This window comes from Macaca nemestrina, chromosome 3 (assembly GCF_043159975.1).
Source record: "Macaca nemestrina isolate mMacNem1 chromosome 3, mMacNem.hap1, whole genome shotgun sequence".
Lineage (NCBI taxonomy): Eukaryota > Metazoa > Chordata > Mammalia > Primates > Cercopithecidae > Macaca > Macaca nemestrina.
Window position 1 is genome coordinate 24415096 of NC_092127.1, and position 25907 is coordinate 24441002.

At 38.4% G+C, this 25907-nt stretch overlaps 1 protein-coding gene and 1 pseudogene across 2 annotated transcripts in view; both read right to left on the reverse strand.

Moving 5' to 3' along the window:
- Nucleotides 1–25907, reverse strand: part of LOC105466726 (kelch like family member 2) — a 113661-nt gene that overhangs the window by 45274 nt on the left and 42480 nt on the right. For both annotated transcript variants that reach the window (XM_071092857.1, XM_011715836.2), the window contains one exon: nucleotides 12186–12348. In XM_071092857.1, the coding sequence (XP_070948958.1) occupies nucleotides 12186–12348 (163 nt within the window). The remainder of the gene's footprint in view (nucleotides 1–12185; nucleotides 12349–25907) is intronic.
- On the reverse strand, nucleotides 22814–22891 carry LOC112424032 (U4 spliceosomal RNA; annotated as a pseudogene).

Consider the following 25907-nt stretch of genomic DNA (forward strand, 5'->3'; position numbering starts at 1 on the left):
AAAAAAAAAAAAAAAGTGAGGCTAATGGCAGTGAGAGAGCATGCTCTGGAAGTGGTACCCTTCCACCTAGGTTCCCAGTGAGCTGTGGGTAGCGATCCCTTCAAGAAGTCTGCCCACGACATACAGGTTTGGGGGAAACACAAAGTTTCATTTACGACAAAGACAGAGGGGACACACATGAAAACAGTTGCGCATATAAAAAAGTTTGATCATTTTATAGGCCTAGTGGAAAGGACAGAAGCAGGACAGTGAGGGGTGCCTGAACAGGCCTGGGTAAAGTAGTTACTACTGCCTAGGGCCTGGGATATAAACTAATAACAGGGTTAAGAGCCAAAGAATGGAAAATAAAATGAAAGCACATCAGTAACTGGAGGACTTCTTTGTTGTTGTTGTTGAGAGAGTCTTTCTGTCACCCAGGCTAGAGTGCAGTGGTGCGACCTCAGCTCACTGCAACCTCTGCCTCCTGAGTTAAAGTGATTCTTGTGCCTCAGCCTCCTGAATAGCTGGGTCTACAGACACATGCCACCATGCCTGGCTCCTTTTTTTTTTTTTTTTTTTTTGTATTTTTAGTAGAGACCAGGTTTCACCATGTTGGCCGGGCTGGTCTCGAACTCTGGGCCTCAAGCAATCTGACCATCTCAGCCTCCCAAAGTGCTGGGATTGCAGGTGTGGGCCACCATGCCTGGCTCTGAAGGAATTCTCCATAGGCAGTCCTGTTATTGAGGAATGCTGAGTGCTTACCAAGCCCAGAATTTCAGCTACAGGTCTAGCTTGAAAATGACAGTCAGGCTGGGTGTGGTAGCTCACGCCTGTAATCTCGACTCTGGGAGGCCAAGGCAGGAGGACTGCTTAAGGCCAGGAGTTCAAGAACAGCCTGGGCAATACAGCAAGAGCCCATCTCTATTTTAAAAAGGAAAATGATACCACAAACTTCCCCAAAGATCAGTTAGAACTAGTATTAAGTAGTTTCTCATATTTTCAGTATGGGAAGTGGTGAGGTATAGGAATGACTAAAAATCTGAAACAATTTTTTTTCCCCTTAAATGTGCTTGGCTATCAATAAGAAACACTGAATAAAATTCATATTTCAGATTACAATTAAAATCCAATTTCCAAAGAGTCTTTTGCTAGAACTATTAAAATGCATCTAAACGGATGAGTTCAATTTTTACCTCCTGTACATTTTTTTGGCCTGCCCAAAATGCTAAAAATAAAGGTGCTAATGATTTGAGAAATGGTTAAAATATAGATACCACCCAAAAAACATGAGAAGAGTCCACAAACCAGCACTCTCTGAATAAGTCAGTACATTTGGGGTTAACTGAGAAAAATGTCATTTTTAGACATGATGCAAAAAATAATTTCATACAGCTTTTTAAGCTAAAATAAAATAAAATAAAATAAAATAAAATAAATCTTTCAGGAGTATAACAAAGGCTGACCATAGTCCAGAACACCATGCCTCAGTCCACAGGCCATTTAACCTGGGTGGTCTGGTCACACTGAGCTGTCACTCCACACCTTGGAGAAGCAGCGTGGTCAGTGTGACAGGCTGTCACTGCCAGAGCCACACTGCTGAAGCCACGAGAGCGTCTGAGGGTGAGGAGCGCGGATTCCACGTCCTCCCCTACTCTCAGTCTCTAACCTACCCATCTGGTTGCTCACATTTTTACTTTCCCTAAAGATACTGATGTTATTAAAAATAAGCATGAGTTCATGGAAGAGATCTCCATGGAACACTGTAATTTTTTCATTATACCTGCACAATTTAATTTAATTATAATGAATTCTAAAAAGCTTGTTTCCAATGGGCAAGAGAAAGAAATGAAGCAGTTCTTATGTCCAGAATCTCTGGTGAGTTTTCAAAGGATAGAGAGTGCTCTTCTTATGTGCAGCCACACCATGGACCACACAATACCCTGAGGTCCTGCAGGCTTTCTCTCCTTATCCATCCTTTTCTCCCTCAGCTTGTTTTCCTCCCTTCTGCTTTACATACATGTATGTATGTATGTATTGAGTCATCTATTGCTATTTATTTCTTCCCTTCCTTCTTTTCTTTCCTACCTAGAAAAGCCTGTCACAAGTCCTACTGCCTATGATAGAGAAAAGAAAAAGAAAAAGAATATTAACTTTACTGTCACTGTGTCCCATCACCCTCTTGGAGTTCTTCACATGCTATGTGATTTGACTTGAAAGTAATTTGAAGGTTTGGGTAAATTTTCTGGACAAATAGAGTGCTTTAAAGACAAATCACAAATCACCTAAACAACAATTATTTGTTTATGGTAGAAAAGGAGCTATAGACATCTTATTGCATGGACTCCTTATCTCCCCACCTCCTATTTGCTTAAAATGTCAACAACAATCAGGTAGTTTCACTATGAAGAACAATTGTGTATTCGTCTGTTTTCACACTGCTGATAAAGACATATGCAAGACTAGGCAATTTACAAAAGAAAGAGGTTTAATGGACTTACACTTCCACGTGGCTGGGGAGGCCTTACAATGATGGTGGAAGGCAAGGAGGAGCAAGTCATGTCTTACCGGGATGGCAGCAGGCAAACAGAGAGAGCTTATACAGGGAAACTCCCATTTTTAAAACCACCAGATTTTGTGAGACTTACTCTCACAAGAACAGCAAAGGAAAGACCTACCCCCATGATTCAACTACTTCCCACTGGGTCCTTCCCACCACACATGGGAATTCAAGATGAGATTGGGGTGGGGGGAGGGGGGACACAGCCAAGCCATATCAAACTGTTTTATAGTATTATTCTGGATTATTTTGGAAAGTTTGTTGCAACTAGTTATCAATACACCAAAGATATGGAAAGTTTCATTATACAAGCACGGTCTTTGTAATGGCATTTGTTTAAAATACAAGGATGAAATACATAGTTAAAGCATGATGATTGCTTCAAGATAATACAAGAGGATGTAAAAAATTCCTCAAGCTGTAGACATGATTTGTGCACTTTTCTATATGTACATTAGACTTCAGTAAAATGTTTGCATATAAAAAAAGGGAAGGGGAGTAATGAGGGTTATAATTAAAACAAAATTATCCCTAAGTTGACAACTGTTGAAGTTGGATGATGAGTACTATTCTATTCTTGTACATGCTTGCAATTTTTCATAATGAAAGATGTTTTAAAATGTTACCTAAAACCTAAGAAACTCAAGCAAATACAAGATTCAGAAGCATGGTATGTTAAAGCTAGATTCAGATGCAAAATATAGTGCATTAAAAATGAAAAATCAATGCTTCTTTATAATTTTACTACTGAAAGTGAATAATTTTTCATGAAAAATTACAAAGGAGGACTCTACAAACTAAGAAACAGACGTGTTCTAATTTTGGTGGAAAATTGTTTATATTTTGTAATATACTAGAATAAATTTAAGATTTTAAATAAGAGAAAGATTTTAAAAAATCTAATGATCTCCTAAAAACACAGTGAATGAGTTGCTTCTAATACGGGCAAAATTAAGAGTTCTAGTATATCATATGAATTATGTTTGGATATCCTGTACATTAATCCTACTTTATTCATTCTCTCCCCAGGCACTGACCCTCCTCTCCTCATTAGCAGTCAGTAACATTTATCAAGCACTACAGAGACAACTGGCAGCCCAGGAAAGATAAAATGTTAAACAGTGATTGTTTCATGCAGCAAAAAATATCTAAAAATATGAAAGTTTTCTTGGTTTTCCTAATAGAAGTCACCTATAACAGGTGCATTAAGTCTAGCAGTTAATGGAATCTGAATTTAGAAGTAATATTTCCTACTTAGTTGAACAGAATTGGTTGCACTGGAATACACCAATAAATTCATATTTGTCTTTGATTTTTCATGAAATGCTTCATCCTATTCAAAAGGGCTGCATGAATATTGTCAAACACTACAGGCATTCCCCAACTTACAGAAGGGTTGTGTTCTAAAAGCTCATCTGTAAATCGGCTTCCTCGAACTCAGATCACATTTTTTCACTGAAATAATTTTCTAAAGGGCAGTTAGAGGCCGGGCGCGGTGGCTCAAGCCTGTAATCCCAGCACTTTGGGAGGCCGAGACGGGTGGATCACGAGGTCAGGAGATCGAGACCATCCTGGTGAACACAGTGAAACCCCGTCTCTACTAAAACTACAAAAAAACTAGCCGGGCAAGGTGGCGGGCGCCTGTAGTCCCAGCTACTCGGGAGGCTGAGGCAGGAGAATGGCGTGAACCCGGGAGGCGGAGCTTGCAGTGAGCTGAGATCCGGCCACTGCACTCCAGCCTGGGCGACAGAGCGAGACTCCGTCTCAAAAAAAATAAAAAATAAAAAATAAAAAAAATAAAGGGCAGTTAGGCCACCAGGCCACCCAATAGAAATCAACAAAGTCTAAATTTATTGGACCTACTGTACTTTAGTGAAGCACTGTGTTTTTGTTTTTTCAACTAACCACTTTGAACCGTTATTTATTTGGTAAATGAAATAGGGATTCTAGGACTACTACTGTCCAATGCTCTGTGCAGGCAGAGGCACACATATATATATGCACGTGTATTCTCCCTTACCCAGATCTATGTACCAAAAGCTTTCTTACTCATCAGAGTAAGCACACTGAAGCAGAGTTTAGACAAAGGGCTCTTGCATTTGAAGGCTAGAGGAAGTTACAGTTTCTAGAGCCTATTAAAGGAGCAGTGAACACAGAAGCTTCCATAGGAACTATTCCTATTGAGTCTCATAGATGCAAAGAAGAGTCTTGCAGGCAGTTGGTGGACTGTAACTTCTACCCGAATTATCTTCCAGAAATATGGTTTAAAAACAAATTAGCAACTTCCATAAGTCCTAGACAGAGCAATCAAGCAAAAGAAAGAAATAAAGGGCATCCGAATTAGAAAAGAGAAAATCAAACTATCTCTGTTTGCTAATGATATGATCTTATACCTAGAAAGCCCTAAAGACTCCTCCAAAAGGCACCTAGCTTTGATAAATGAATTCAGTAAAGCCTCAGGTTACAAAATCATTGTACATAAATCAGTAGCACTGCTACACACCAACATGACCAAGCTGAGAATCAAATCAAGAACTCAATCCCTTTTACAATAGCTACAAAATAAAATAAAATACTTAGGAATATGTTTAACTAAGGAGGTGAAGAACTCTACAAGGAGAACTACAAAACACTGCTTAAAGAAATCATAGATGACACAAACAAATGGAAATACATCCCATGTTCACAGATTAGAAGAATCAGTAACATGAAAATGACCATACTGTCCAAAGAAATCTACAGTCAATGCAATTCCTATCAAAACACCATCACTCTTCACAGAATTAGAAAAAAAAATCCTAAAATGCATACAGAATTTTTTTAAAAAGGCCCAAATAGCCAATGTAATCCTAAGCAAAAAGAACAAATCTAGAGGCATCACATTACCTGACTTCAAATTATATTAATATATGGGTATCATAACCAAAACAGCATGGTACTAGCATAAAGTAGATATATGGATCAATGGAACAGAATAGAGAACCCAGAAATAAAGTAAATATTTACAAACAACCAATCTTCAACAAAGCATACAAAAACATAAACTGGGGAGAACAAATGGCAGCAGACAGTTTCTGCAGACTTAAACGTTCCTGTTTGACATCTCTGAAGAGAGCAGTGGTTCTCTCAGCATGGCGTTTGAGCTCCGAGAATGGACAGACTGCCTCCTCAAGCGGGTCCCTGACCCCCATGTAGCCTGACTGGGAGATACCTCCCAGTAGGGGCTGACAGATACCTCAAACAAAGGGCTGCCCCTCTGGGACGAAGCTTCCAGAGAAAGGATCAGGCAGCAATATCTGCTATTCTGCAGCCTCTGCTGGTGATACTCAGGCAAACAGGGTCTGAAGTGGACCTCCAGCAAACTCAAACAGACCTGCAGCTGAGGGTCCTGAATGTTAGAAGGAAAACTAACAAACAGGAAGGAATGCCATCAACATCAACAAAAAGGACATCCACACCAAAACCCTCTCTGCAGGTCACCAACATCAAAGACAAAAGGTAGTTAAAACCACAAAGATGGGGAGAAACCAGAGAGGAAAAGCTGAAAATTCCAAAAACCAGAGTATCTCTTCTGCTTTAAAGGAATGCAGCTCCTCACCAGCAAGGGAACAAAACTGGACAGAGAATAAGTTTGCCAAATTGACAGAAGTGGGCTTCAGAAGGTCGGTAATAACAAACTTCTCTGAGCTAAAGGAGCATGTTCTAACCCATCACAAGAAAGCTAAAAACCTTGAAAAAAGGTTAGACGAATGGCTAACTAGAATAAACAGTATAGAGAAGACCTTAAATGACCTGATGGAGCTGAAAACCACAGCAAGAGAACTTCGTGACGCATGCACAAGCTTCAACAGCCGATTCGATCAAGTGGAAGAAAGGATATCAGTGATTGAAGATCAAATTAATGAAATAAAATGAGAAGACAAGATTAGAGAAAAAAGAGTGAAAAGAAATAAACAAAGCCTCCAAGAAATAAGGGACTATGTGAAAAGACCAAATATACGTTTGATTGGTGTACTGGAAAGTGATGGGGAGAATGGAACCAAGTTAGAAAACACTCTTCAGGATATTATCCAGGAGAACTTCCCTAATCTAGCAAGGCAGGCCAACATTCAAATTCAGGAAATACAGAGAAACACCACAGATATATTCCTTGAGAAGAGCAACCCCAAGACATATAATTGTCAGATTCACCAAGGCTGAAATGAAGGAAAAAATGTTAAGGGCAGCCAGAGAGAAAGGTCGGGTTACCCACAAAGGGAAGCCCATCAGACTAACAGCAGATCTCTCGGCAGAAACTCTACAAGCCAGAAGAGAGTGGGGCCAATATTTGACATTCTTAAAGAAAAGATTTTCAACCCAGAATTTCATATCCAGCCAAACTAAGCTTCATAAGTGAAGGAGAAATAAAATCCTTTACAGACAAGCAAATGCCAAGAGATTTTGTCACCACCAGGCCTGCCTTACAAGAGCTCCTGAAGGAAGCACTACATATGGAAAGAAACAACTGGTACCAGGCACTGCAAAAACATGCCAAATTGTAAGGACCATTGATGCTATGAAGAAACTGCAACAATTAACAGGCAAAATAACCAGCTAACATCATGATGACAGGATCAAATTCAAACATAACAATATTAATCTTAAATGTAAATGGGCTAAATGCCCTAGTTAAAAGACACGGGCTGGTAAACTGGATAAAGAGTCAAGACTCATCGGTGTGCTGTACTGACAAGACCCATCTCACATGCAAAGACACATGCAGGCTCAAAATAAAGGAATGGAGGAAGATCTACCAAGCAACTGGAAAACAAACAAACAAAAAAGCAGGGGTTGCAATCCTAGTCTCTGATAAAACAGACTTTAAACCAACAAAGATCAAAAGAGACAAAGAAGGTCATTACATAATAGTAAAGGGATCAATTCAACAAGAAAAGCTAACTATCCTAAATGTATATGCACCCAATACAGGAGCAACCAGATTCATAAAGCAAGTCCTTAGAGACCTACAAACAGACTTAGACTCCCACACAATAATAATGGGAGACTTTAACACCCCACTGTCAATATTAGACAGATCAACGAGACAGAAGATTAATGACAAGGATATCCAGGACTTGAATTCAGCTCTGGACCAAGCAGACCTAATAGACATCTGCAGAACTCTCCACCCCAAATCAACAGGATATACATTCTTCTCAGCACCACATCGTACTTATTCTAAAATTGACCACAAATTGGAAGTAAAGCACTCCTCAGCAAATGTAGAACAGAAATCACAACAAACTCTCTCTCAGACCACAGTGAAATCAAATTAGAACTCAGGACTAAGAAACTCACTCAAAACCACACAACTACATGGAAACTGAACAACCTGCTCCTGAATGACTACTGGGTACATAACAAAATGAAGGCAGAAATAAAGATATTCTTTGAAATCATTGAGAACAAAGACAGAACGTACCAGAATCTCTGGGACACATTTAAAGCAGTGTGTAGAGGGAAATTTATAGCACTAAATGCCCACAAGAGAAAGTAGAAAAGATCTAAAATCGACACGCTAACATCACAATTAAAAGAACTAGAGAAGTAAGAGCAAACAAATTCAAAAGGTAGCAGAAGGCAAGAAATAACTAAGATCGGAGCAGAACTAAAGGAGATAGAGACACAAAAAACCCTTCAAAAAAAAATTAATGAATCCAGGAGCTGGTTTTTTGAAAAGATCAACAAAATTGATAGACTGCTAGCAAGACTAATAAAGAAGAAAAGAGAGAAGAATCAAATAGACGCAATAAAAAATGATAAAGAGGATATCACCACCAATCCCACAGCAATACAAACTACCATGAGAGAATACTATAAATGCCTCTATGCAAATAAACTAGAAAATCTAGAAGAAAAGGATATATTACTGGACACATACACCCTCCCAAGACTAAACCAAGAATAAGTTGAATCTCTGAATAGACCAGTAACAGGTTCTGAAATTGAGGTGATAATAGCCTACCAACCAAAAATGTCCAGGACCAGATGGATTCGCAGCCAAATTCTAACAGAGGTACAAAGAGGAGATAGTACCATTCCTTCTGAAACTATTCCAATCAATATAAAAAGAGGGAATCCTCCCTAACTCATTTTATGAGGCCAGCATCATATTGATACCAAAGCCTGGCAGAGACACAACAAAAAAAGAGAATTTTAGGCCAATATCCCTGACGAACATCCATGGAAAAATCCTCAATAAAATACTGACAAACCAAATCCAGCAGCACATCAAAAAGCTTATCCACCACAATCAAGTGGGCTTCATCCCTGGGATGCAAGGCTGGTTCAATATATGCAAACATATAAACGTAATCCATCACATAAACAGAACCAACGACAAAAACCACATGACTATCCCAATACATGCAGAAAAGGACTTCAACAAAATTCAATAGCCTTCATGCTAAAAACTCTCAATAAACTAGGTATTGATGGACCATATCTCAAAATACTAAGAGCTATTTATGACAAACCCACAGCCAATATCATACTGAATGGGCAAAAACTGGAAGCACTCCCTTTGAAAACCAGCACAGGACAAGGATGCCCTCTCTCACCACTCCTATTCAACATAGTGTTGGAAGTTCTGGCTACGGCAATCAGGCAAGAGAAAGAAATAAAGGGTATTCGATTAGGAAGAGAGGAAGTCAAATTGTCTGTTTCCAGATAACATGATTATATATTTAGAAACCCCATTGTCTCAGCCCAAAATATCCTTAAGCTGATAAGCAACTTCAGCAAAGTCTCAGGATACAAAATCAATGTGTGAAAATCACAAGCATTCCTATACACCAATAATAGACAAACAGAGAGCAAATCAGAATGATCTCCCATTCACAATTACTACAAACAGAATAAAATACCTAGGAATCCAACTTACAAGGGATATGAAGGACCTCTTCAAGGAGAACTACAAACCACTGCTCACAAAATAAAAGAGGACACAAACAAATGGAAGAACATTCCATGCTCATGATTAGGAAGGTCAATATTGTGAAAATGGCCATACTGCCCAAGATAATTTATAGATTTAATGCTATCCCCATCAGGCTACCACTGACTTTCTTCACAGAATTGGAAAACACTACTTTAAATTTCATATGGAAACAAAAAAAGAGCCCACATAGCCAAGACAATCCTAAGCAAAAAGAACAAAGCTGGAGGCATCACACTACCTAACTTCAAACTATACTACAAGGCTACAGTAACTAAAACAGCATGGGACTGGTACCAAAACAGAGATATAGACCAATGGAACAGAACAGAGGCCTCAGAAATAACAACACACCTCTACCACCATCTGATCTTTGACAAACACAAGCAATGGGGAAAGGATTCTCTATTTAATAAATGGTGCTGAGAAAACTGGCTAGCCATATGTAGAAAGCTGAAACTGGATCCCTTCCTTACACTCCATAAAAAATTAACTCAAGATGAACTAAAGACTTAAATGTAAGACCTAATACCATAAAAACTCTAGAAGTAAACCTAGGCTATACCATTCAGAACATAGGCATGGGCAAAGACGTCATGACTAAAACCAAAAGCAATGGCAACAAAAGCCAAAATTAACAAATTGGATCTAATTAAACTAAAGAGCTTGTGCACAGCAAAAGAAACTATCATCAGAGCGAACAGGCAACCTACAGGACGAAAGAAAATTTTTGCAATCTACCCATCTGATAAAGGGCTAATACCCAGAATCTACAAAGAACTTAAACAAATTTACAAGAAAAAAACAACTCTATCAAAAAGTGGACAAAGGATATAAACAGACACTTCTCAAAAGAAGACATTTATGCAGCCAACAGACATATAAAAAATGCTCATCATCACTGGTCATCAGAGAAATGCAAATCAAAAACCACAATGAGATAGCATCTCAGGCCAGTTAGAATGGCGATCATTAAAAAGTCAGGAAATAACAGATGCTGGAGAGGATGTAGAGAAATAGGAATGCTTTTACACTGTTCGTGGGAGTGTAAATTAGTTTAACCACTGCGGAAGACAGTGTGGCAATTCCTCAAGGATCTAAAACTAGAAATAACATTCGACCCAGCCATCCCATTACTGGGTATATACCCAAAGGATTATAAATCATGCTACTATAAAGACACATGCACACGTATGTTTATTGCGGCACTATTCACAATAGCAAAAACTTGGAACCTCCCAATGTCCATCAATGATAGACTGGATTAAGAAAATGTGGCACATATACACCATGGAATACTAGGCAGCTATTAAAAAAAGATGAGTTCATGTCCTTTGCAGGGACATAGATGAAGCTGTAAACCATCATTCTCAGCAAACTATCACAAGGACAGAAAACCAAACACCACATGTTCTCACTCATAGGTGGGAGTTGAACAATGAGAACACACAGACACAGAATGGGAAATGTCACACAACAGGGCCTGTCGGGGCAATGGGAGGCTGGGGGAGGGATAGCATTAGGAGAAATATCTAATGTAAATGACCAGTGGATGGGTGCAGCAAACCAACATGGCACATGTATACCTATGTAACAAACCGGCACGTTGTACACATGTACCATAGAACCTAAAGTATTAAAAACAGATAAATAAACTGGGGAAAGCACATCCTATTCAAGAAATGGTGTTAGGAAAATTGGATAGCCACATGTAGAAGAATAAAACTGTATTCCTATCTCTCACCACATATAAAAATTAAACCAAGATGGATTAAAGACTTAAATCTAAGACCTGACACCATGAAAATTCTAGAAGAAAACTTAGGAAAAACTTCTGGGCACTGGCCAAAAAAATTTATGACAAAGACCCCAAATGCAAATGTGACAAACACAAAAATAAATAACTGGGACCTAATTAAAAAAAAAAAAAAACTTCCACAAGACCAAAGAAATAATCACCAGAGTAAACATACAACCTATAGAATGGGAGGAAATATTTGCAAACTATACCTCTGACAAAGGACTAATATCCAGAATCTAAAAGGAACTCAAACAAGTCAGCAAGAAAAAAACAAATAATCCCATCAAAAAGTGGACAAATGACATGAACAGATATTTCTTAAAAGAAGATACACAAATGGTCAACAAACATGAAAAAAAAAGCTTAACATCACTAATCATCAGGAAAATGCAAATTAAAACCTCAGCCAGATACCACCTTGCCCCAACCAGAATAGCTATTATTAAAAGTGAAAAAACAATAGATGTTGGTGTGGATGTGGTGAAATGGGAATGCTTATACGCTGCTGGTAGGAATGTAAATTCGTATAACCTCTATGGAAAACAGTTTGGAGATTCCTCAAAGAATTAAAATCCAATCCAGTAATTTCACTACTGAGTATCTACCTAAAGGAAAAGAAATCATTATATCAAAAAGACACCTGGATGTGTATGTTTATCACAGTACAATTCACAATTACGAAGATATGGAATCAACCTAAGTGCCCATCAGCCAATGAGTAGATAAAGAAAATGTTATATATATATACACAGACATATATACACATATACACACACACAGAAATACGACATGACTTTCCAGAGACCACTGTGGAATCATACCAAAAATCAAGCCAGTTCCTCCCAAATTCAGCTGAGGTCTACTCCACTTGCCTGCATAGGTGTTGGCCTTGTTCAGAAGGTCGGTACATGCATGCATATCAGCAAAAGCCCGGATTCCTAAGCAGTTGACAGGGTGAAGCTGGGATTCCAAAAATTCACAACAAGTCTTCTTCACATCCTGTAACTGTAAGAGACCAGCTGCTGGGAGAAGTACCTGCAACACACACATTAATATTCTTAGGCACTTGGCTGGAAAAACACTGTCTCTCTGACCACTTCTACACAGGACACAAGAGGTTCAGCCATAGTTTATTATCTGCATTCATACCCCTATATTCCATAGAAAACAAACGTAACAATTATTTTCAAAAACAATGATGACTCTTCACATTCCCCATAATTTCCATGGAATCTTTCAAAGGTCTCTTCTCCTTGGTCAGAAGAATATGAGATATCAGATCTTATTAGATTCATGGTTTGTTTTATAAGCATAAACAAAAATGTTTCTTTGACTTCTAAAAACACAAATTCTTGGCTGGGCATGGTGACTCACACCTGTAATTCCAGCACTTTGGGAGGCCAAGACAGAAGGATCGCGTGAGTTCAGAAGTTTGAGACCAGGCTGGGCAACATAGCAAGACCTCATCTCTACAAAAAATACAAAAATTAGCCTGGTGTGGTGGCACGTACCTGTAGTGCCAGCTACTCAGGAGGCTGAGGTGGGAGGATCACTGGAGCCTGAGAGGTTGAGGCTGCAGTAATCTGTGATTACCCCACAGCACTCCATCCTGGGTGACAGAGTGAGACTCCATCACAAAAAAAAAAAAAAAAAAAAAAAAACCACACACACACACAAAAACAACAACAACAAAACAAACCTGTAAATTATTAGGATGCTAGGGGGTGCTGTGATTCAATGAAAACGGTTTTGTTCTCCTAGTTCAAGCAGTCATGCGTTTCAGTGATTTGTGGGGAAGGAGTGGCCCCAGAGTAATCCATATCACAACAAAGCCTCATTTTGCTGAAGGCCTGTTTTTCCACTGTGTGAGTATCATAACAACTGCTTTCCTTACGGGGTAGAACAATTTAAAATTCAACAACAGCCTCTACCTATAAGCAGACAGTTTCTCTAGAATGTAATATATGTGCTAACAAGGAAAATGTAATAGGTGATTATCTAATAACTTTTTAATTTGCGTTTTATTTGAATAACCCCAAGTAATTTTATATTAATTACAGGTTATTCTGTGGGATTGAACCACTATCTTCACTATAAATACTATATCCAACACTACAAATGCTTTTCAAATAAGTCAATAACAGAAAAATATTTTTCCTTGTAAGTGAATTATTACAGTGCTATATAAAGGACCATATTTGAAAGTCAAATTAAGGAGAAAAACTTCAAAAAAAAGTTATTGAATATCTGGTGATCCTTCATAAAAGCCAAAGAAACCCCACAAACAAACCTTCAACTATTCGAACAATGGTAAATTTTAGAAAAGACCACATTCGCGTTAAAAAAAACCCTAAGTTCCTTCAGAAACTGACTTTCATATATGTTACACTGTAGCCCAAAGACAGAAAAATAATAATGGTTTATGACTATATGACTTTCCTAAATCTATGGAATAAGTCCTAAACATAGAAAAGAAAGACATCATTCACATCTCTCTGTAACAAACTTCTGACTTTCTTAAAGGAAGCACAGAAGCTTTAACTCGTCAACCTAAAGGCTCAAGAAAAAATAGAAACAGTATCTAGACATAAGGCCTTTTCCTTCTAAGAAAAATAGGTCAGGCGTGGTGGCTCACAGCTGTAATCCCAGCACTTTAGGAGGCCGAGGCAGGTGAATCACTTGAGGTCAGGAGTTTGAGACCACCTGGCCAACATGGTGAAACCCCATCTCTACTAAAAATACAAAAATTAGCCGGGTGTGGTAGCACACACCTGTAGTCTCAGCTACTCAGGAGGCTGAGGAAGGAGAATCACTTGAACCCTGGAGGCAAAGGTTGCAGTAGCCGAGATCACACTACTGCACTCCAGCCTGGGTGACAGAGCAAGATTCCGTCTCAAAAAATAAAAATAAAAATAGAAAATAAAGTATAAATAATGCTACAGCAAAACTTTTTGCATGATATGTATAGTAGGTTTCATTATGAGAATATCCACAGAAGGCTTTAATTTGTTGATAATTTTCAAATTGCAGGTTTTTCCATGCCAGTGTAATTGCGCTCTAAAGCAATATAAAGTGCGTTCCAAGATGCTTAACCATTTAATTCAGCAAATTAAATATCTACATATAGTTTAGAAAGTGGTCTTCAGTGTAATATTCAATCTCTGTGAAATCTGCACAAACAGTATGATCGCCCCTCTAATTAGCATTTTCCTAGAGAAAACAGTGTAATATTTAAATTGTTTGGTCACACAGAATGATGAGGAAAAAGTGGTTGGGCAGAAAATAGGCTCACTTACACATTGTTGGTGGGAGCACACATTGGTCCAACCTCCATGAAGAATAATTTGTTTATTTCAAATTCAAAATTACCAATGCACATGTCCTCTGACCCAGCAATTTAACCTATAGATATGCTAACATATGCACAAAATCTCATGTGTAAGACATTCATTACAGCATTATTGTGGATAATAGAAGTTAGAAAAAAGCCCAAATGTCCATCATAAGGAGATTGATTAAACAATTGGAATCATCTATTCAATTGCAGTCATTCAAACAAAAGAGGAAATAAATGAGATAATTTCTAAAATATATTCCTGAGTGAAAAAAAAATAGTCGTTGGTATATTATACTAACATATACACCCACACTTACATATATGTATATATTTATAGCAGGCTTTTAAATTTTTATTTGGCTTTATTGATTTGAACTTAATCATTACCAAGTTCAGATCTACCTTATTAGGAGATTGAAATTCATAAAACTGTAGATTCTCCTATCTGGAAGGGGCATAACAAGTCATCTAGGTAGAAATATAAAAGTTATTTCAACAGTGGTCCGCGTGGCTAGATTATATTCACATATAATTTTTATTGTGAAAAGTGTTACATGCTTGACAAATATATATTACACATAAAATAAAGGTAAGTCAAATGTACAAAAAGTTTGTTCATATTTTTCTTTTGTCAGAAAATCTTTTGAAATTGCCTTGGTTTTATGATGTAGTTTTACTAGAACTAAACTTCAATAGCTCATAATTATGTAATTAATTATATACAGCTTCAAAAGCAATTACTAATTGACCCAGCTTGCTAACATGACGCCTCGTGACCATCAGTCACTCATAATGAAAACAGGAAAACAGCTGGGGCCACATCAACTCCTAGCTTATTTTGTGTGTCAAATAGCCACTTAAAACAAAATTTAAAATGCTCTGACTTCAGATGAACCACATCCCATGATCAAAACCACTCAAACAGCTGGCACCCTGCAAGCTGAATGTCTTCAGATCAAATCAAATCAAACCTCCTAATTTGTGTGATGAAGAAACCACACCCTAGAGGGGTTAAACGGCTTGACCAAGTCATACAGCGAGTCATGGAAAGCTAGGGATATAATTAAATTGGTCAACTCTTTGGTCTACTGTTCTAATACCTTCGACCCCAAATTTAGGTGCAGAATGGAAGTATTTGTATAATTTCTAAATCTCCAACACTGTCCTTTCCATGAATAATAACAAAGGCAACAACCACTTCAACAATACATTATTGCAGTTGCTTCCATTTACTGAGTAATTACTACATCAGGCACTGTGCTAAGTACTTGTCAGACAATAATATCTCATTATCTCCATCGTACACAAGTGAATACAGAGGGTAGAAGTTGGGTAACTTCGGGAGGCGGAGCTTGCAATGAGCTGAGATCCGGCCACTGCACTACAGCCTGGGCGACAGAGCGAGACTCCGTCTCAAAAAAAAAAAAAGAAGTTGGGTAACTTGCTAAAGGTCATACACCTGGTATGGGACAGGCCAAGCCTGCTATGACAGCAGTACTAACCAAATGTGTATAATGATTTTAGATGACGTACAGATAAACGTCTTGCATCAATAGTCAAGAATATAGGTTCAGGGAGGGCTTGGTGGCTCACACCTGTAATCCCAGCACTTTGGGAGGCTAAGGTGGGCAGATCATTTGAGGTCAGGAGTAGGAGTTCAAGACCAGCCTGGCAAACATAGTGAAATCGCATCTCTACTAAAAATACAAAAATTAGCTGGGCATGGTGGTGCACACCTGTAATCCCAGCTACTTGGGAGGCTGAGGAAGGACAATCATTTGAACCCGAGAGGCGGAGGTTGCAGTGAGCCAAGATCACGCCACTGCACTCCAGCCTGGGTAACACAGTGAGACTCTTCTCAAACAAACAAACAAACAAAAAGAATATAGGTTCATAGTTAGAAATATATTTCTTAAAGTTATTTTCCATTTATTTCAATAATACAATAATATAAACATTCCTTCTCAAGTAAACTTATTTAAGCAAAAATTGACTCACTGTAGAGAAAAACATTAAAAATGTAATAGCATCAGCACTTGTAGAATATAGCAAAATCTTGAAGCTGGCACACAAATGATTACAAGTGATCAGAATTTGGAAAACCCTGATTTAGGAGATCAGATTTAATATTCTAATCTTTCGATATCCAATATAATTCTGATCTGTGGTTTTACATATCACTGAAAAAGAAGAATGTGCTTTAATCTGGAGGTATCATAATCCCATGGCTTATTTTCTACTGAAGTGGATAAATTGTACTAGTGGTAACAAATGTGAGAAACACCTAGCAATGTTCTTACTTTGCTATTTAGGTCACAAAAATATCTTGGGCATTGTAACTAAAAGGTCAAATGAATAAATTTATGTCTTTGAAACTTGTTTTCTGAGCTCTCTAAAGCAAAGGAACAGGTGAACAGTGCTGCTTCTTCTACGAAGTAGAATTACGTTGATACAATAAACCCCCAGTCACCATGTAATGGAAATTTCCATCTATTTGTGCTGCACTAGTGTTAACCCTGAGATTGATTAAAAATAACCCTAAGGCACGCTATGATCCTGAAGTATATTCCAAAACATCAAAGATGAAGCAATTATAATTTGCTATATATTTTGAATATGAATGATATTTTCTAAGAATCGAAGAATGATTAAATTCCATATAGCGTATATACTGAGGGAAGGCCACACTCCAAAAGCCAAAATCTCTCTTGGGTATATGTGCCTCTAGGAAAAATGTAAAGCACACAGTGACTGTAAAGAGGCCCTCGCCCCTGCTTCCTACATCCTTCTCCTTTAGTTCTATTCCATCGACCCAACCCCGAATCTCTTCACTCTGAGGTTATCTGTGTGCCATCTAAAATCATGAGAACCTTGTGTTCTCAGCATGGGCTCGGTCCCTTTCAAGTCACTACTAACAGCACTGCTTCATTTCATTTGCTTCCCAGCACCTACTGCTGTCAGCACTGATGTTATGTATTTGTTCCCATGTTTACTATCTTCCTGCAGAGGAATGTAAGCTCTGTGGCAGTAGGATTGCATCTGTTTCGCCCCCTGCCGCATCCTCAGGTCTTAGAATGTGTACCTCATAAATGAATCAACCTGAACATAATTTTATGACTCCCATGTGTATTTGTATTTTAAGAGATACAATTCTGCATGTCCTTTGAGACAAAATTACAAACTCTGTTTCCAGGAATGTATGTGTACCAGACACTTCTTGTATCCTACTACAAAGTCCCTCAGCCTTACTTCTTGCTTAAGCCACCACTGCAGCAACGAGGCCCTAGCAGGCTTTGACCACCTTTCTGAAGATGTAACGAAACAGGGCCTCACCCCAGCCCCCACCCATACTTCTCTCTGGCTTCCTATCCTAGGACTTCAGTGATGCACTGGGCTCATACCCACACAATCTGGAAGTATGTGGGAAATAATGCTGTGGGACCACCCTTGACCAGTGAAGAATGGATCAAAGGAAGAGAAATACTTCCCCCTGGTATTCTCCTAGAAGACAGTTCTGAGACACATTTCATAAGGCTTTCAAAGGTCCTGTCACATGTAGCTATGGCCAGTTCTGTACTGCACCTACGAACTGGTTTTCCCTCCTTTCCAGCTCAAGTGCTCCATTCACTTACTGTGGCTCCTTGGGATCACTTCCCAAATAAATGAACTGCACATAAGCCTTGCTTGCAGAAGAACCCCAAGCTGTTATATTACACAATGGAACAAACTGTGAATGTGAATCTACTTAGCTATAGAACTATTAATTATAGTGCTGTTTAAAATATAAAAAATTGAAAAGAACTTAAATGTCCAATAACAAGAGAAAAATGAAGTCAATTCTATAATATCAGTGAAACTGAATATTTTGCAGCTCTTAAAAGAGATACAGTAGACAAATATTTAATGACTTGGAAAAATATTTCTAACACATTTAATATAAAAAGCTAGTTTCTAAAAGAATCTACAGTATGACCCCTTTTTTGGGTAAACGCATGTGTACATAACAACAGACAGTACTAGAGGCTATACCACAATTGTTAATAGGGTTTGTCTCTGGTTAGGTGTGATACCAACATTTCCTATTTATTTTTATGTATTTGTTAGATTTTATGTATTTGTTAAGTGGTACATTTTCTATGTACCATTGAAATGGTCAAACATTATTTAAAAGAATGTCAGGGAGAAGCAAGTAAAGGAATGTCTTTCTGGATTTCTACAATGCTAGCAAATATAACAAAGGCTAAGGGGAGCTATATACGGACTGTGGCTTCTACGGGAAATACTACCCTCCACTCACTAGAGATTGCCTCACTTTGGCGTGTTGAAAGGCCTTTGGAGTCTGAACGACCTTTGATCATCAAGCCAGTGTTTTGTAGAACAGTCACCAGGCTCCACACGTTACTCTTCCTGTTCGGTGAACAGCAACAGCTTTAGAGTTTGGAGAAACATGAAGTAGAAGGACAGAGCCCCCTGATTAAATAAATCTAACTTAAAATGTTGTCATTTTGTAAAATAGGAAAAAAAAAAAAAACTTTTTTATTTGTATATGTTGATTTCCAACCAATGGAGACAAATATAAGCCTGCACATTTTATACTTTCTGCAATGAACAAGGAAACGGGGGGAGAAGCCACCAATGATGAGTGAAGACACTGTAGAGCATGAGAAACAGAAGACACCAAGCCAAACAATTAGCATCCGTGTGACATTCTCACACCAGCTGCACATTTTAAAGTAAGATGCTTTCATCCTATACTTCACATTGTTTGACAAGCCAAATTACATATAAGATGTTTCGCTTAGACAAGTATACTCCTTCTGCTTGGCTATTAGGATCTGTAGTTTATTTTCAGCTTGGGCATTTATTCCATAGGGAGAAATAATTTATGTAGTATGTCTTTCAAATCCTGAGCCATTAGCAGTTTGTTTAGTAGGAAGAGACTACCAAGGGTTCTGATTGCTCCATATACATATAACTTCCAGATAGCTAAGAAAACATGCAAACATGAAAAGACAGCTTTTGTTGTTGCTGTTGTTTTTGACTCAGCTAGCCGTAGCTATCCTGCAAGGGGGAGCTTGGGGAGGAGTGTGGGGAGGAGGCAGGCAAGGGTGATGCGTTTAGAAGATGAAACACTTAGTGACAAGAAAGGCAGATCTGGGTGGAGAGTCATGGTTGGATGCGCAGAGCAGAGGGCTGGGTTTTGCGGCCAAGGCGTAGGGTTTTGAGAGGTAGAAGTATGAATAAGGAGATGGCAGGATGCCAAGGACAAACATTTCCTGTGTCAAAACTCTGCACCGGGCCAGCCCCCTACATCCCAGAAAGAGGAAGGAAACTCTCTTCCTCCTTCGTTCCTGTACCCCACATGCAACCTCGCCTGCCTCCTCCCAACACTCCACCCCTAGGAATAGGTATGTCCCAGAGTTTAAAAAAAACAAAAACAACCACCTCCCCCCACACAAAAAACTGTCTTATTAGCTCATATTAAAGGCTAATAACACAAGATCTTCCAGAATAAATCCCTTCTAGGGGTTTTTAACATTTTAAGAGAGGTTGACTTTTAAGCAGAATACAACTGCAATTGGTGGAATTTCCAATGTTATAATTAATGAAGTAGAAAAGCAAAGGTAGTATGGAGAGAACAAATTTGGGGGCAAAGCGGCCTCAGGCAGACTGAAAGCCATCTCTCCTACACTGTCCTTTTTCCACTTGCTACTTCTACTACTTTTAACCCAAGGTTTCTCTTAAAAGTCCAACTTATTTGACAGTGGCTCAAATGGATAATGAAGACACCACCTACCTTTCAAGGTTGCTGAAAAATTAAATGTCAGTCAGCCATTTAACACAATGCCTGGCAATGACCATGTAGTACATCAGCTCTGACTCAAGGCTTTTTTTCTTGGATTAAACATTCTACCCCATAAGAATGGAACAGCAAGATTTACTCTCTCCCGCATAAGAAGACGTTTTATCCCAGATCATTCACAATATAGATAGCTTCCTTTTTTGATCAAATATTCTCAACATAAAAGATGTAATCGGGAAAAATTTGCAAAAGAAGAAACATAGCATACAAAAATGAGAAATGTATTTGATGCCTCATTTGTTACCAAATAAATATAGAACCATGAGAGTGCATTTTATAACTACGATACAAAATGTTTTTACTTTTCTTTCTAGCACCTCCCAATTCAAACAACAAAATGTTTCCAGACAATATGTATTCAAACTAAAGTATAGTAAGCCTTGTCCCTTAGCATATTTTTGTTGTCCCTATAAACTAATCAACTCTCTTAGAAAATAAGGAATATTGATCAATAGATACCAAAAAATATAAACGTTCAAAACATTTGACCCTAAAATTATGTTTCTGAAAATCTACCTTGAGAAAAAAGTTCAAAAAATGGAACAAGATACGTAAGTGACTTTTACTTTAGCATTACTTATAAGAGTAGGAAAGAAACCAGAACTAAAGATCTAAAAATATGGCAACAATTAAGTAAAATATGGTAAATCCACATGATGAAATGTTATCAGTAATAATAAAGACTAATAATGGCTTTAAAAATACTAACATTTCTAAAGTATTTGCTATAAGAAACAATCCTATTATAAAATTAAAGGGACTTGGCACACAGCTTTAACCTATCATCATATTAGAAAAATTTAATGGACAACAAGCTCCTCTGATCTCAGGAAACTTAGAAAATAAAACAATGTTGACACGAACAGAACGAACTACTGAACACTTCCACACCAAGTATTTTTAACACATAGTGGACATAGTAAAGAAAGTGTTCTACTGGTCTTTTTAATGACGGCTTGGCTCCTGCCCTTGCATCCTTCACTCCTACAGCTGGCAGCACTGGATCTAGATCCCATCCTGTCTCTAGTCAGAGGAGACACGTATCCATTAACATGCTAAACTGCAGTAAACCCTTACAATGCCATACTCATCAATAAACAGGGATGACTATTGAAATACACAACAGCATAGATGACTCTCACAAATATGTTATGAGGAAGAAATCAGCCTTAAAAGAAATACATTCTGTATGATTCTATTTATATGAAGTTCAAGAACAGGAAAAACTAATCTATTATAATAGAAATCACATCAGTGGCTGCCTGGAAAGGGAGAGGGAGATTTATTGGGAAGAGACCTGAGGTTGTAAATGCTCGATACCTTGATTTGGGTGTGGATTAATAGATCTGTACATTTGTTATAACTTAGCAAACTGTACAGTTAAGATCTATGGTATGTAAATTATATCCCACTAGGGGAAAAACAATCAAGTACAGTCAACCCTCCATGGGATTCAACCAACCTCAGATCAAAAATATTCAGGAAAAATAGTGCATCTGTACTGATTATGTACAAACTTTTTTCCTGTCATTATGCCCTAAACCATACCATATTAATGATTACTTACACAGCATTTATACTGTATTAGGTATTATACATAAACTAGAGATGATTTAAAGTATACAGGAGGGGCCGAACATAGTGCCTCACATCTGTAATCCCAGCACTTTGGGAGGCCGAGGCGGGTGGATCACCTGAGGTCAGGAGTTTGAGACCAGCCTGGCCAACATGGCAAAACCCCATCTCTACTAAAAATACAAAAAGTGGTCAGGCACGGTGGTGGGTGCCTGTAATCCCAACTACTCAGGAGGCTGGGGCAAGAGAATCGCCTGAACCCAGGAGGCGGAGGTTGCCGTGAGCCGAGATCGCACCACTGCATTCCAGCCTGGGTGACAGAGCGAGACTCCGTCTCAAAAAAATAAAAAATAAAAAGGTATACAGGAGGATGTGCATGGGTTATATGCAAATATTAATACTATGCCACTTTATGTCAGGGACTAGAGCATGCTTAGATTTTGGTACCTAAGGGAAGTCATGGAACCAACCTCCCATGGATACTGAGGGACAACTGTACTTTAAATCCATAATAGATTAACCAGAGGTCAACCGACAGCACTTATAAGCCATGAAATAAGTTTTCAAATAGAAAATAATAATCCTACCTGATAGAATCCAAAATAAGAGGCAATCCCGCAAAAATGCATTTACATGACCAAATTTCTAAACTAGCATTGATAAACTTATTTTAAAACAGTAACTTGGGCATCTATGTCAGCGATATAGCTATATTCTATTTTCCCAAGAAATAAAGTTTTCAATTAGCAATAATCATGCCTCAGATAAACCTCATTGGCTATGATACTGCCACTGTAAAAGCTAGAAATAAAGTTTTCATAAACTATATAGCCTAAGAAAAGGCATAATACACTTAAACCAGATTATCAGAAGCACATTAATTTTACTAACCTAACCATGAGATTAAGATGTTAAGGTCCAAGAGGTAATAATATTTTTTAAGACTATATGTCAATAATGCTAGGGTTTATAAAACCTTTGGCTGGTGTCAAACCAAACATGCCAGAACATATAATTTAACAACTATAGACTGTGACCACCTGGACTGGACTGGAGAGGCGAACCCTGAACACTGGCAACCAGCCTGAAACAAATGTGCTATCCTATACACAGGCTCCATACCTAAACAACATGAGGCAAACATCACAAATCAAGAAAAGAAAAATCCACTTTGAACTGGCTTTATTTCTAATGAGGACTTTGAATTGTTTCTATTTTTCTTGTTCTAGTTCAAATTACAAAGACGCTGTTATAATATGCTAAATCATAATCAGGATGGAGTCATTTTTTGTTCATCAAGATAAATGCCTTTTATGTACCACATGAAACTACTTAAAACATGAATCTCGAAATGATTCAGTCGTGGAGACAACTTCAAGGACCATATATTTTAATAATACAAAGCCACAAGTAACTCAATTACTACTGCTTCTAGAGTACCTAGCCTTGCTCCGAACAATAAATTTTTTAAAAACCACTTTGGGTTTCACATCCATCTAGTTTTATTAGATGCTCTTATACCAAGGTTTCTAGGTTTTCTCAAACTAGCTGACCTCAATGGCCTTTCCATATTAAATTTTAAATAAGACTTTTTTTATTCTATATTCTTATACTGAATAAAAATAATTTAACTAGAATGGAGACCGAATGTTCTAGTTGGTCTAATATTTTGATTAAAACTATGAGGATTTCCAAATTCAGACTTAAAATATAATAAAATACAATTAACATCAAAACTCAAATGGTAAATAATTTAAATTTTTATGCATTTGGATAATAATAATAAATTAGTACTAATCAGGTAAAGTGATAAAATATCAAGGTAACTGATTTCTGGGTGCTAGAATGTCAGATAAATTCATTACAATGATATAAGTTCCCGTGGTTATATCATAAACAACCACTAATCCTGAAGGTTTGATTCAGGAATTTATGTTTTTTTTTTTTAAAGTTTTAACCTGTGTTTACCAAGTACCTCATCTGCCAAACCCTTTTACTCACAAAGTACTTCTATCTCATAAGAGAAATAAAACAGAAATGGAAAAGCAATAAGCCCTCCATAGACACTGCTGGGAGATACATAACTTTTTCTCCAGCCACTGCATGTCAAACCAATGGAATGGGTGATTCTAAATCAAAGATTTAGCATGGTACTACAATCACCCGAGGGTGGTCTCCACACCAACTCAAATGCACAAGACAGAGAGAACTCCACAGCAAATTAGGGACATTTTTTATATGTCCTGATTCAGAATATAAAGAGGGAAGGAAAAATCATATGAGCTATTTTTTTTTTTTTTTTTTTTTTTTTTTTTGAGACGGAGTCTTGCTCTGTAGCCCGGGCTGGAGTGCAGTGGCCGGATCTCAGCTCACTGCAAGCTCCGCCTCCCGGGTTTAGGCCATTCTCCTGCCTCAGCCTCCGGAGTAGCTGGGACTACAGGCGCCCGCCACCTCACCCGGCTAGTTTTTTGTATTTTTAGTAGAGACGGGGTTTCATGGTGTTAGCCAGGATGGTCTCGATCTCCTGACCTCGTGATCCGCCCGTCTCGGCTTACCCAGTGATCCCAAATAATTTTAATGAGTTATTTTTTTTCTTGGTCCTAAGTCTTTTTATTCCTGTCCATCTCTTATTTCTGCTCCACATTTATAGAGCATTTAGATATTTTTGCAAGCTTTAACCGGCATATTTTTACATCATTTCAATGCAGTGGCAAAGCACTGTTGGCCTCATTTAATAGCTGAGAAACAGAAAGGTTAATATCTTAACTCAAGGCCCTTCTTGAAGTCAGTAATAAATTTAAGATTTGAGCTCTGAATTTTAATACGATAATTAGCCAAAGTCTACTGGGCCACGAAGTTTACTAGCAGAAAGCCAACCTAAGAGCTCCTTATTATTTTCTGAGTTGTTCCACATTAATGTAAACATGCAGCATTATACATGTAATTCAAATGAGTTTATCTTGAGGAGTCATTAACAACATTTTAAAAAACTGCTCAGTAGATGTTTCTGTTCATCTTGAAGATGAACTTTCTACAGAACTCCTTGCTACTTGGCAACTTCTAAATGTGTGGCTGCAAACGAAGCATGGTCATCCACTCAAAATGGGTGGAGGGCAGTGTTGGAGGAGCAGATCTGGAACGTGACTGTAACGAAGCTCAAAACATAATCAAGGCCGGGCGCGGTGGCTCAAGCCTGTAATCCCAGCACTTTGGGAGGCCGAGACGGGCGGATCACGAGGTCAGGAGATCGAGACCATCCTGGCTAACACGGTGAAACCCCGTCTCTACTAAAAAATACAAAAAACTAGCCGGGCGAGGTGGCTGGCGCCTGTAGTCCCAGCTACTCGGGAGGCTGAGGCAGGAGAATGGCGTGAACCCGGGAGGCGGAGCTTGCAGTGAGCTGAGATCCGGCCACTGCACTCCAGTCTGGGCGACAGAGCGAGACTCCGTCTCAAAAAAAAAAAAACAAAACAAACAAACAAAAAAAAACATAATCAAATATATAGTGATAGTCTCTGTCAGAATAAACTTTTTTTTTTTTTTTTTTTTTTGAGATGGAGTCTCGCTCTGTTGCCCAGGCTGGAGTGCAGTGGGGCGATCTTGGCTTACTGCAAGCTCCGCCTCCTGGGTTCACGCCATTCTCCTGCCTCAACCTCCCTAGTAGCTGGGACTACAGGCGCCCGCCACCACACCCGGCTAATTTTTTGTATTTTTAGTAGAGATGCGGTTTCACCGTGTTACCCAGGATGGTCTCGATCTCCTGACCTTGTGATCTACTCACCTCAGCCTCCCAAAGTGCTCAGATTACAGGCATGAGCC